This window comes from Culex quinquefasciatus, chromosome 3, assembly GCF_015732765.1.
Source record: "Culex quinquefasciatus strain JHB chromosome 3, VPISU_Cqui_1.0_pri_paternal, whole genome shotgun sequence".
Taxonomy (NCBI): Eukaryota; Metazoa; Arthropoda; class Insecta; order Diptera; family Culicidae; genus Culex; species Culex quinquefasciatus.
This window is the reverse complement of record NC_051863.1, coordinates 1,858,346-1,872,608: the sequence shown is the minus strand read 5'-3', so window position 1 is coordinate 1,872,608 and position 14,263 is coordinate 1,858,346. Positions and strand designations below refer to the sequence as shown.

The 14,263-nt window shown below is 34.5% G+C and overlaps 1 protein-coding gene across 11 annotated transcripts in view; it reads left to right on the top strand.

Annotated features, from left to right (window-relative positions):
• The window catches only part of LOC6040515 (uncharacterized protein CG43867), a 308,521-nt gene that overhangs the window by 174,566 nt on the left and 119,692 nt on the right, over positions 1–14,263 (top strand). The window contains exon 1 of one of the 11 annotated variants that reach the window (XM_038263963.1): positions 12,381–13,453. The exons of the other annotated variants lie outside the window; for them this stretch is intronic. Within the exon in view, the coding sequence (XP_038119891.1) occupies positions 13,106–13,453 (348 nt within the window). The 5' untranslated portion in view covers positions 12,381–13,105. Of the gene's footprint in view, positions 1–12,380; positions 13,454–14,263 lie in introns of those variants that run through there. 11 annotated transcript variants of the gene reach the window in all.

Genomic DNA, 14,263 nt, shown 5'->3' with positions numbered 1-14,263 from the left:
TCCATCATCGATGGTTTTCAACGACAACGAATGCCACCTCCATATATCTTTTAGTATTCAAAACAAAAATTTTGCCATTCAAACCCGTCCATAAATATGTAATCATACTTGTTCGAATGATCGATTGCCGTATGATTCGAGAAAATCTGCTTCGTCTGGGGAAAACTTTCTCCGGGCATCCTGCCCGAGTTTCACTCCTGCCCACTTGAGTCGATATTAAGGAGATATGTGTCTGTGTATGAGTTTCTGAAAGTCAACCCGAGCAAAGTAAAATACTAATAAAAATGTAAAATTATACCATCCTCGAAACCTTAAAAAAAGTATTGAAAATAAATTAAAAATGCCAAATTTTGATATTTTTCAATGGCCGATTTCGTCCATTTTTATTTTTTGTGTTTTTTATTTGGCTCAAACTCTGTGGGGGCCTTTCCTATGGCCAAAGAAGCCATTTTATGTCATTGGTTCACCCATAAAAATCTACGATTTTGGCAGCTGTTAATACAAAACATTTTACGAAAATATTCGAAAATTTGTATTTGTGGATGTAGCAATGTGGACCATTTTTGAATTATTATTTTTCACAATATCAATTTTTCAAAATTATTTTTTTTAATTATGTGTTTAATTGGGCAAAAACCCACAACTTCTGAGCAATGAAAAAGCTTTGACAAAAATTTTGCCGCCGATTTTTAAAATTTTCTGATTAACACTCAAGCTCCGATGGTTTGACACCGACTGTTGTCAAACGAACGGGGTCACTTTTCAGTTTGACACCCTTTTTACACGGGTGGTCCGGTGGTTTAGTGGTTAGCTCGGTAGCCTCTGAACCCCAATATGGCCTGGGTTCAATCCCAGACTGACCCGGTGACATTTTTCAAGACGAGATTTGCCTGATCACGTCTTCTATCGGATGGGGAAGTAAAACGTCGGTCCATTTGCGTAAAAGAGGTTTTTAGTGACTCACCACACATAACCTTCGGACGCCCAGAAATGAGCAGAAACTTGCAACAGAGACCACAAAAGACCCGGGGGTCGTTAAAGTGGATTGCTTTGCTTTGCTGTTACACGGAGTTCACACACACTACCAAGCGTTTGCTTTGATAGTGTGCGTGAGCGTCGTGCAAAAAAAGACAGTTCGTCACTTTTTAGTTTGACTTTGTCAAACTTTGTACAAACTAAAATGTGTCAAACGAAAAAGTGACCAACCACCGGGGGTTCAGGGTATTTGAAAAACTTTTTTTTAATTTTAAGATCAAGAATAATAGTTTAAAAGGGCGAAGTATTGAATATTTGAAGACCATTAGTTTGTGAGATAATTGGTACTAGAAAATGAACAACTATTTGGATTAGACTTTTTTTTTGTTTCTTTTTCTTTTGTCCGCTGTATTTCAGCGACCAGAGGTCCTATCTTCGATGTCTGTTAGGCAAATCGAAAATGTCTGAACTCTTCGAAACAAATATTTTATGGAATGAACAATCAAGGAAATTACACAGAAAAATGAAGTATTTCAGCTGCCTGTAAAAGGCCTCAGCGGAAAATTAATGTTGCATAATTTGATTAAATTCTATGTTATATTAATTCCTGAAATATGTAGCCCATCGGTATGGAAAACCTACTTGACCGAAATGTCAAGTTCATATATCCGTTTATCGAGTCCATTCTTCATCGGTCTGATGACCGAGCGGGCTAAGGCGCCAGTCCTTATTGTTTGTGCGGGGTTTGAATTCCGTCAGTTTCATTTTTTTTTTGGGTTTACAAAAAATGTACATGCTGTGACGAAGGTGATGTGCATGCTTTTGCATGCAATTTTAGCATCGAATTTTTTACTGTGTTTAAAAAAAAATCGAAAAACTGGATTTTGTCAGTTGAATTAAACTTTAAGTGGCAATATCATGAAAACTTCTTCAAAAAATCTGTAAAGCTCGAATAGAGGCCCCCAAGAAGTTCGAGCCATTTAAAAAAAAAATCTATTTCTGGTTTTGGTGAAGAATTGCTCATTTGAATGTTTTTTTGTAATATTTTTGTACTCGATTTGGACTTCTTACAAATATTTTTTTTAATCGGGGTGTACAATTTGGGATTTTTTCCAATTTTTTTCTGAATCAATGTGAAAATTGTAACTTTTTTTTACTGCACGTTATAAAATTTTGTCAATTTACAAGTCGTTTTTTTAATTTTAATTGCATATGTTCCGCTGAATCTCAAAAATAGTCGAATGTTGCCAGGATATGCAAGTTTCATGTATATTTTTGAATATTTTTTTTCTGTGAAGCAAAATTTGTTAAAGATAATTTTGTGCTGCTTTTTCTGCTTTTCAACAAATTTATTTTTTATGAATTTACGTTTAAAAAAATTAAAATTGAATCATTTTTGTTAAATGCTTCAGGAAAAAAGAAAATATGATGAAATTTCCTTAGCTCTTCGAACATATTTTTCTCTTTCAATTCCATTATTTCAAAAAAATAAATTTTTAAATGCGATAAATTCAACATTTTTTGAAAATTTCAGCTTAAAAAAGCCATAACTTAGGCTAAAACAAATATTTTTCAAAGTTTTACATTGATCCTTGCACTGTAACTTGGATTTTGACCGCAATTTGACAGCCAAAATTCGAAAATCTAGATAACCACTCGTTGTTTATTTACATTTCTTGTCGCAGTTACCACCAAACTGAACATTCGCAATAGAGGAGAAAAGCAACTCGCGACAAAATTTTGAGGCTAGGAATTTTGACAGGTATGATTTTCATAAAGTATTCGCCTCCTTTTCTCTCCCACCGGAAAACTGAGGACAATGTAGCTGTCAAACTAGGCCAAAATGTTAAAGTCACTCACAAAATGAACTTTGAGTAATTTGAGTTCATTCCTGACGTCACGATTTTCTCCTCTATTCAAAAATGCGAGTGACAGCTGAAAAACAAGCGCTAAAACTCGGCTCTCTTTGATCATTTTGGAGGAAAATTTAAATTTTCCAAGCCAGTTTGACAAGTCGTAATAGTGCGATCGATAGCAATAATTTAGTGCGAAGTCCAAGTTAGTGGGAATTGCGCAATACGAGGAGGGTCAAAAATTTTTTAGCAAAAAAAATTTGGTGGTACTATTTATCGATTTTTTTTAATTCAAAAGATTTTTGAATAATCCAAAAATGCCTAAAATGATTTTAAACGCAGGGGAATGCATCTCAAATTAATTTCCATTAAATTGCATTTGCTCTCTGAAAAAACTTCTTTTTGCATCTATTTTTTTTGAACCCCATGAAAATTCTGTGGCTTGGGTTTATTCATCCAAGTATTTCTTGACATCTCTAAAAATCGAAATCTAATGTTCCTGTATCATTTCCCCCTGCTCGGGAAGGACGAAGAGGGAATTGGTTAATAAGAGCTCGACAGCTTCGACATGCCGAGACGGTATCATCTTTCGTGGAAAAAATAAAACTAAAAAGATGTCGACCCCGGGTGGCGCAATATTGGCCGGAAGTTTGACTCGTTTAGCTTGAATTGGCTGTGCTAGTAGAAAAAATACTGCTCTCGAGAGTCCATTATGTAGATTGATCGTTTGCGGGACCGAATCAATCGAGGGAAATTTCGCTGATATACACGGAGAAAAAAGAGTTCCCAAAATCGTGAACAAGCGTTCATGAAAATGGGAACCTCGAAAAAAGTGTTCAAATCCCATGGTACGATTTTGAAAAACGTACCATGAAATTTGAACACTTTGTTCGTGGTTCCCATTTTCATGAACGCTTGTTCACGATTTTGGGAACTCTTTTTTCTCCGTGTAATAACGTCCATTTGAGTCGTTGACGTTATAGGTGCAGCATTCTAGAACCGCTCGCCAAATCAAATTCAATTAGCGTCAGCATTTCATTGTGTTTCCATTCCAATCAATGCACGTGGACAACACCTCCCTTCCCTTTTGTGACGCGCAAAATATCAATCGCACCGACCAAAGCGAATAAACTTCAATCAGCGAGAATGTGCATCAATGACTCCAAAAACGACGAAGCGGCCAAATTTCGTTAGAATTTGTGTGTTGTGTGTGCATTGGGGATGCTTTATGGCACGCAGAGAAATAATTGGATGGCACCGGAAATGCTCTCGCTCGTTGCATCAAATTCGCAGAACCGAGCGTCAATAATTAATCATAATTACCGCATGTGCGAACGCCGCCGTGATGATGCACCTCTCAGTTTCCGGTCCGGGCTGGCTGGGACATTTTCCGGTGGGAAACAACTGGGACTGAGTGAGCAACAATTTGGCACCCATCCTCCCTGGCGACGACGGGTTGTCATCACATTTCAGAAATAATGTAGAAAGGGGTAGATTTAGAATTGTGAATCCATGTGTAAAAAATCTTATGAAAAAAAAATTATTGACCGATTTAGAGAGTAGAAACTAGAAAATATTTGATTTATAAAGCCACTTCGATACAAAGTCCCCCCACTAGACGGTGTCACATTCGTTTGGTGATGGCTCTAACGATGGCAAAGTTATGAAATTGCTGCACTTTCAGGCTTCTCTTAGCACACACGGTTTGTCGTGCACTCGACACCTCTTCGCTGAGGTTGAAATTTTATATCAATTTATCGCGTACCGGCTGGTCTGACGGTTCACTGCTGCCAGGGTTTCTAAATATTTTATAATTATTCGAAATTCTCAAATGATCAGTGGTATTCATTTTAAAGCATTGTAGCAGTTGGAGTAATGTCATAAAACATTTTCTTATTGTTCAACAGAGTTCACTCTCTTCAAAGTCTGCAACATCTGTGAACTCAAAACAAAGACCATTTTCCACAGAATCACTGCACCTCGCTTTGAAGAACAATTTCTCCCACAACAACCAAACGTGCCGAGCTAATTAAGCTAATTTTCACCGTTTTCATCAGCAAGAAGGCAAGCAAGCAGCTGTGCAACGTCAACGGCGCGAAATTCGCCCCTCATCAATAGCAGCAGTGGCACCTCCGCCTAGCAGAGCGAACGGAAAAGTCAATAAGTGGTCGTCGCCGGTGAACAACCCTCGAAGAGGGTCCTGAACCCCACAAGTCTGGAGAAGCCATTCCGTTGAGCTTTTGTGGAAAAGCGCGCGCAAATTATTGCTGCAGAATGTGTTGTGGTGGCAACGTAATTGCACACCCCTCTCTAGATCCCTGGAGCAGGAGGAGGCCAATTCAGGCCAGACATTTTCTCCGGAATTGAAGAAGTGAAACCTCACTCACCGCCACACGCTGGCGTCAGAATAAAAACTCAATCTCGAACAAGGCACCCCTCAAGTGGCGCACGAATATTTCGCAACAGTATAATTTCATTAACAAGTTGGTCCTGTGCTCCGGTAGTGGTGGCACGGAGAGAAAACAACTTTTTTTGTATTTTTGTATTTTTGTATTTTTGTATTTTTGTATTTTTGTATTTTTGTATTTTTGTATTTTTGTATTTTTGTATTTTTGTATTTTTGTATTTTTGTATTTTTGTATTTTTGTATTTTTGTATTTTTGTATTTTTGTATTTTTGTATTTTTGTATTTTGTATTTTGTATTTTTGTATTTTGTATTTTGTATTTTTGTATTTTTGTATTTTTATTTGTATTTTGTATTTTTGTATTTTGTATTTTTGTATTTTTGTATTTTTGTATTTTGTATTTTGTATTTTGTATTTGTATTTTTGTATTTTTGTATTTTGTATTTTGTATTTTTGTATTTTGTATTTTGTATTTTGTATTTTTGTATTTTTATTTGTATTTTGTATTTTTGTATTTTGTATTTTGTATTTTGTATTTTTGTATTTTGTATTTTTGTATTTTTGTATTTTTGTATTTTGTATTTTGTATTTTGTATTTTTGTATTTTTGTATTTTGTATTTTGTATTTTTGTATTTTGTATTTTGTATTTTGTATTTTTGTATTTTGTATTTTTGTATTTTTGTATTTTTGTATTTTTGTATTTTTGTATTTTGTATTTTTGTATTTTTGTATTTTGTATTTTGTATTTTTGTTTTTTGTATTTTTGTATTTTGTATTTTGTATTTTTGTATTTTGTATTTTGTATTTTTGTATTTTTGTATTTTTGTATTTTTGTATTTTGTATTTTTGTATTTTGTATTTTTGTATTTTGTATTTTTGTATTTTGTATTTTTTTTTGTATTTTGTATTTTGTATTGTATTTTGTATTTTTGTATTTTGTATTTTATTTTTGTATTTTGTATTTTTGTATTTTGTATTTTGTATTTTTGTATTTTGTATTTTTGTATTTTGTATTTTTGTATTTTTGTATTTTGTATTTTTGTATTTTTGTATTTTGTATTTTGTATTTTTGTATTTTGTATTTTTGTATTTTGTATTTTTGTATTTTGTATTTGTATTTTTGTATTTTTGTATTTTGTATTTTGTATTTTTGTATTTTGTATTTTGTATTTTTGTATTTTTGTACATTTTTGTATTTCATTTTTGTATTTTTGTATTTTTGTATTTTGTATTTTTGTATTTTTGTATTTTTGTATTTTGTATTTTTGTATTTTTGTATTTTGTATTTTTGTATTTTGTATTTTGTATTTTTGTATTTTTGTATTTTGTATTTTTGTATTTTTGTATTTTGTATTTTTGTATTTTGTATTTTGTATTTTTGTATTTTTGTATTTTGTATTTTGTATTTTGTATTTTTGTATTTTTGTATTTTTGTATTTTTGTATTTTGTATTTTTGTATTTTGTATTTTGTATTTTTGTATTTTGTATTTTGTATTTTGTATTTTTGTATTTTTGTATTTTTGTATTTTGTACATTTTTTTTGTATTTTGTATTTTTGTATTTTTGTATTTTTGTATTTTTGTATTTTTGTATTTTTGTATTTTGTGTATTTTGTATTTTGTATTTTTGTATTTTGTATTTTTGTATTTTTGTATTTTTGTATTTTGTATTTTGTATTTTTGTATTTTGTATTTTTGTATTTTTGTATTTTGTATTTTGTATTTTTGTATTTTGTATTTTGTATTTTGTATTTTTGTATTTTGTATTTTTGTATTTGTATTTTTGTATTTTTGTATTTTGTATTTTGTATTTTGTATTTGTATTTTATTTTTGTATTTTGTATTTTGTATTTTGTATTTTTGTATTTTGTATTTTGTATTTTTGTATTTTGTATTTTGTATTTTTGTATTTTGTATTTTTGTATTTTTTGTATTTTTGTATTTTTGTATTTTTGTATTTTGTATTTTTGTATTTTTGTATTTTTGTATTTTGTATTTTGTATTTTTGTATTTTGTATTTTGTATTTTTGTTTTTGTATTTTGTATTTTGTATTTTTGTATTTTTGTATTTTGTATTTTTGTATTTTTGTATTTTTATTTTGTATTTTTGTATTTTTGTATTTTGTATTTTTGTATTTTTTTATTTTGTATTTTGTATTTTTGTATTTTTGTATTTTTGTATTTTTGTATTTTTGTATTTTGTATTTTTGTATTTTTGTATTTTTGTATTTTTGTATTTTTGTATTTTTGTATTTTTGTATTTTTGTATTTTTGTATTTTTGTATTTTTGTATTTTTGTATTTTTGTATTTTTGTATTTTTGTATTTTTGTATTTTTGTATTTTTGTATTTTTGTATTTTTGTATTTTTGTTACCTTTTCTCTCCGTGCTTCTGGTCTATTGTGTTGAGCACTCTTCAAGGAGCTTCCAAGAACCCTAGCTTCAAGTGGACATGCAACAAGCGGAAAATTGATAAGAAAATGAGAGTTAATGCTTTTTATGACATTTTCTAATTTTTCTTGTAGAAAGTCCCGTGCGAGGACTCATCAAGTTTTTCACCTCCCTTAACGTTTGTGCTGCTTTGTCAGCAAACCTACATCTGATTGCGCCTCCAGAACCCGGAACTCGCTTCCTATAAATCCCACTTTTTATGATGGTTGGGCTGCAAATTTATTGATATTTCCATTGCAACCATTAGGGCTCGCACAAAAAGGCCGTAACTTTCCAGAGCTCACACAAAACTGACACAATGTGGCAGATATTTGCACCGCGTCCGGAGAAAAAATAAAGCTCACAATGCTTTAAATTATATGACCCAGTGTAAATAAATTCCGAGATTAAGATCATCAACTGCGCTGCCCCCAGGGGTGGGAGACCCCTCGGGAAACTCAGCCAGGGAATGATTAAATAGGAGCTTTTCACACGCACATGGTGTCCTGACCCAGTTCCACCGTAGGTCCCAGCCTCTGTGTGGAAGGTCATAAAAAGTCCAGTTTTATTGACCTCTTCCCCCATCCGCCGGGCGCTGGTTCAAGGGCTTAGTCTGTTCCTCCCCCCCTGGAGGCAATTCTTCATCCATTCAAAACTCCACTGCTCTGAATGGTGGGCCTGTCGATGGGCTTGGAAAAACTTAATGAAGAATTTGAATTTTATGCTTTTATGATGTGTATGGGTTTAACGCCGGTTGCCAACAAGTTTCCATGGAACGTCGTAAAAGTGTTGGGCCGTGCCAGGATCTAGATGACTTTTTCGGGAGAGGGGGATGAATCTCGGCGAATGGAATTGGATTGGATTTCGATACAGGGTAGCAAGATGCGTTGGAGTTGGAGTTGTTTAACTTCGCTGTTAGCAGTAAATTTTAATTTGGTTGAAGCTTAAGTAGCATTTTCTAAAAAACAGGAGAAAATAGAAATAAAAATATTATTCTGGCATAAAAAAATAAAGAGTGTTATACAACATATTATAGTGAATATCTTTGAAATAGTTTGTTTTTTTTTTTTAATCTGTCGATGATAGGACATCAATATTCTAATCCATGCTTTTTCTTTATTTATTTTTCAGGTAAACTCAACATAAGCTATACATTATCTTGTTACTAGAATCACTGTAAGTAATAATAATTAATTGTATTAGCACATTCAATCAGATATTTAAACTAAAAACGTTCTCATGTCGCAATTATTGATATCTGATAAATCGAAAGGTGCTTAGTATAAGTTATCAGAATATCGATACTTTATTTAACTGTAAAACCGGTTAAATGAAATTACACAATTTCTAAGAAATATTTTTTAACTGATTTTGAGTTTGTCTTTTAACTGTGATCTTAAACTATATTTTAAAATTTACGTTACTTATTGAACAAGTACGTTTATCCGAAGTCCTCGAAGCATTGGTATTTTTGGTCTTCATAAATGAGTCACATTAATGAAATTAACAACAACTATTAGGCACTTGGGCCGATGCAAACATTTTTCAAAGTTTTTCGAAATTGCAGAAAATATTTTAAACAACACGTTTCACGTTGTACGACTCGTGCTGAAACCATCTTCTTTTTGCAACTTATTGCATAAACTACTATGTTGGCCCCATGGCGATTTTGAAGGGGTGAAAAGTTGAAACTTTCAGAATTCAAACAGTGCTTTTTTTACTTTTCAAAATCATTATTTTTTGTTATCATAAAGTCTTTTTGTTACTGCTGAATGAAAAGAAAAGAAAGAATTTAAAAAAATAATTTCAAAAAATTAATTGCACGAAATGATCTTTAAATATTTTTAACGGGTTTCCCACTTTGAGACAAATCGGATAATTTTTTGACATTAAAAAAATGATATCAGAAAAAGCAATAAAAAATATGAACAGATATTTTAATAAATTTTAATACTGTGATGATGTCTAATGCAGTTTGTGATACTGTTGGCTTATTTTTTAAGAGAATTGAAATCTAAAAATTTATTTTGTGTTTTGCCTTCCTCACCTTACTGAAGTAAGGCTATAAAATCACTCGAAAAATGAACTTCTCAATTAGACCTCCTATACCCACCTTCATTTATACCTATCGACTTAGAATCAAATTCTGAGCAAATGTCTGTGGGTGTGGTGGGATGTTGATCAAAAAATTGTCACTCGATTATCTCGAGACTGGCTAAACCGGTTTTGTCCGTTTTGGCCTCATTCGATCCGTCTTGGGGTCCCATAAGTCGCTATTGAAAATTAGGCAGTTTAGTAAAGTACTTCAAAAGTTATTCTAAAAAAAGGATTTTGACTTATGTTCGGAAGATTGTAAAAAGGGTGTTTTTTGTAAGAAACCCCGTTATGTTATACATTTTTAGAAAGGAATTTAAAAGACCTTTCTAACGCGTCCAAGACATTGAAAATCTGGCAACCATATCAAAAGTTATGAGCACTTAAGTGTTACTTATGCACTTTTTCTAGGCCGGATCTCAGATAGTTTGATGAAAACGTTGTTCGGATCTCTCATGCGACCTATCATTGGATAGGTAATCAAAAGTCCTGTCCAACGCGTCCAAGACATTGAAGATCTGACAACCCTATCGAAAGTTATAAGCACTTAAGTGTTACTTATGAACTTTGTCTAGGCCGGATCTCAGATATTTTGATGAAAAGGTTGTCCTGATCTCTCATGCGATCTATCATTGGATTGGTAATCAAAAGACCTGTTCAACGCGTCAAAGACATTGAAGATCTGACAACCCTATCAAATGTTATAAGCACTTAAGTGTTATTTATGCACTTTTTGGAGGCCGGATCTCAGATATTTTGATGAAATCGTTGTCCGGATCGCCCTGCAATATGAAGATCTGAATCTAGTGGTATGAATAATGAGTCAAATTGATAAAACCCTGAAAAACACTGCCCTTTTGTGTCTATTTTGGATAGCACCCTTTAAATGTGAGGAAGGCACCAACCACCTAAGGGTGGATTAAGTAACGTTTTTTTTTGCCCCACTCTTTGCCCTTGCCCAGTTCTGAAGGGAAAATTGTACAAGCCTTGTTACAAGATATTAAATACAATCTTGATCAATCTTCGATTTTGTTTTAATTTTCGCTGAAATTTAATATATTTTCAATGCTTATCACTTAAGATCATTTCAAATTGTTCATGTATTTTTGTTATTAATAATTCTTCAATTCAAGAACTTCACGAAAAGCTATTTTATTTACAACTGGCACTTAGTTCATATTCCTGAGAAACAAATTGTTCTCCAGAATCATGAACACTTTTTTATTCCAACAAAAGGAAAAATAAGGTAGCCTTACAAAAAAAAAAACGATTACAATAACTAGTTAAAACAATGGTGGATCTTGAAACCTTCTTGAGATTTTCTCATGCTACACCCAAAATTCTGAATCGAGATAATCGTTCTCTCAAAATTTATTGAGGGCTCAGTGCCAAAATCGATAGAATAATGGTACCAACTCACACCATCATAACAAATGAGTTCATTCGTTAATTGAATCAATAAATCTCCAACAAGTGTCATACATCGACTTCTGACTTCTCCATGTTCACCAAGCTGTGGTGGCCGAGGCAGCTAAGTCATTGGATTGGTTTGTCAAAGGTCTCTGGTTCGAATCCCGTTGTCGACACTTTTGGTTTTTTGTTTGACGGATGAACTTTTTTTGTAAATGAACCTCGAGAGAATAGTTCTGTCGCCCATCTCGAGCTGTGTTCTCTGCGTCCGTGAATGGTACCACTATTCTCTCGACTCGAGACCATCATTCTCTCGGACTAGCGCTGCCAGTTTTGGGTGTATACAATTTTCAAGCGACTTTTCTTGATGCAGTAATCCACTGTTTTGAATCATGTTTATTGTTATAGATTTTTGTGGTAATTTTTTGGGTTCAACAAAATGTTTAAACAAACATTCTGCTGCAATTATTTTGTGATTCAAAACAAGATTCTCTTATAAAACAATTCTCTTATGGCAAGTTTTCACACGCTTGGCATTTTAGGTGTTAAAATGCTCAGATTATTATTGCTCAGCTGTTTCTACCCATACAGATGGAATCCATCAAAATCAGCCATTCATTTTTTGCTTTTGACAAATTTTAAGCTGTCTCAAAAACAATCTGATTTTTATCCACCAACATCAACCAACATCGTCTACGTAAATTTTCCACCAAAATTTCTTCCACTTTCACGATAAGCTCCTACCTCTGCGACGTCCAACCACCAAATGAAATTCCGCTCAGCAGCAATATTTCCCAGCACCCATTTCCTTCGGCGGCAAAATTTCCCTTTTTTTCAACAACAACAAAAGAAAAACTTCCCTCGCACATTCCGTCACACAGCCAGCCCGCAGGATAACGAGAGAACGGTATTATCCTAGAAAATCTTTGAGAGTGGAGAGAATCTCACTAACTCTCTCGCCAATCGCGTACAATTCGAGAGAGCGAATCGCTTTGTTTATGTTTGCTCGCACGGCATTTTCCACCCTTCCCGGGGAAAAGTCCCGTCGCGAGTTTGAGAGAGAGGGGAGCGCGATAGCAAGAGAATGTCCTTTTTATCCAGGCAGGACTCTCGGGTTTCGTTGTTTTTGTTGTTGTTGGGGGTGGTGGCGACGGCATCCAAGGAGGCGAGGGCGATTTTCCGTTAGAAGAGCACTTGCTATCAGCTTTGGAGAACCAGTTATGGGCTAACCGTCGACTGTGCCGGATGAGTTTTGCTGGTCGTCGCCGTCGTCGCACCCCCGGATTCGTGCCGTGGGGAACCCACTAGCAGTGAGTTTGGAAAGAAGGACCTTAAAGGATTTTTTCCCCCGCACACCGGAAAGTTACCGTTCCGATTTTTTCGGTTTGGAAAGGAAGCGAAAAAAGGAAAATTGAAAATACCGAAAAGCTCTGTGGAAGAAGACAGTGTCATTTTTTTCTGCTCAACGCTTGCTTTTTTCGGTTTGCTTTTTTGGCTTTTTGAACACGGAGACAGATTGCATCACATCGTCGTCGTCGTCGTCGCCGCACAAAAGGGAAAAGTGAAAAGTGTTGTTATTTTTTGTTCCTGCTTTGGCTTCTCATTGGCAACATTCCGTTTCCGCTGCGCTTTGCTTCGTGTGTTCGGTTTGGAAAATTTGGCTGAAGTTTTTTTTCGACCCAAGTTGGGAAGTGAAGTGGAAAAGAAGAAAAAGAGCTTGTGCGTCTGTGAAATTAATTTTCAAATTCAAACAAAAGTTGCAAACAGAAATCGAGTGAAAAGGGCTCAAACAAATTTCCGAAGAAAACAAAAAAAAATCAGCACAGCAATCACTTTGTGTGGCTTGATGTCTAGCTTAACCGTTGCCGCCAATTGCTTCGCTTGGAGAGTTTTAGTTTTGCTGCCGCTTCGCCAATACTTGCCGCCGCCACTATAAAATGGACCTGTCGACGATACTGCTGTTGCTGGAGACGCCCCCACCGAAAGGAGGTCACTCGCTGCTGGTGGACCACCTGAACAATTCCGCCCGCAGCACGCCGGTCGCTGGTCGCCGGAAGTTGTACCTCCAGCACCAGCACCACCCCAACAACCAAAACCAGAACCACCCCTTCCACCTGCCCCCGGCCAGTTCCCAGCATCACGCCGCGACGCTGCAGCTCGAGAAGAAGTCGCAGCAGCAGCAGCAACTGCTCAAGTCGAAGCGGTACTACTGCTCGAACCCGATGCTGAACAACAACCAGTACTGCAATCTCGACATGGAGTCTCTGGAGGATATGTTGAAAAAGGTTAGTCATTGGGTGGCCGACAGGAAAAGGACGAGGGGGATGACCCAGTTGTAGTGGAATCGCCGCGGCGGGAGTCTCATGGGTTTGTGTTGTGACACGACCTTGGGATTTGTAATCGACTCGGCGATATGGTGATCGTAGAGGGATGCTCTCAAGATTGTGATGGATTTAATTGTTGAAAATCTAAATGAGATGAAATGGTGTGTGAGTGTGATCGTCAAGAAGTGGAGATTTGTTGTTTTTTATTCAATTAAGGTGGGCCCGAAACGTGGTCGTTCGTCATCAAAATTTAAAAGTGTGATGATCACAATAAAAATAAAAGCGAAGATAGTTATTTTCGATTAATGGAAGCATACGCTTGAATATGCTCAGACTTTTGAGCATTTAATAATTTTTTTTCCAAAATGAGAAAAAGTGTTTCTTAAAAGTTTTCTAAAGAAATTTGAAAGGATAAATCAAAACGCACTTTAATCAGAATTCCAGCAAGTGTATGCTTCCTCAGTAATTAAGAATGTACAGAGAAAATGTTGGCCAATCTTATTCAACTAGGGCAAAAAAAATTCAAACTGTGTTTTTTTTTATGTGGGGAAAATCTTTACAATGTGCTGCACACAAGATTACAGTCCTAATTTTTAGCAAAAAAATATTGGTTTATTCGACTTTGATTGCTAGCAATCAACTTAAACTTCAGTGTCTAAGTGAAAATATAATTAATTTATGTCTATAACATTATCATTCTTGCTGTTTTGGACTGAATGTGTTTTTGAGCGTCTAATTTGAATGATATTTTAACAGTAAAAACTAATCGTA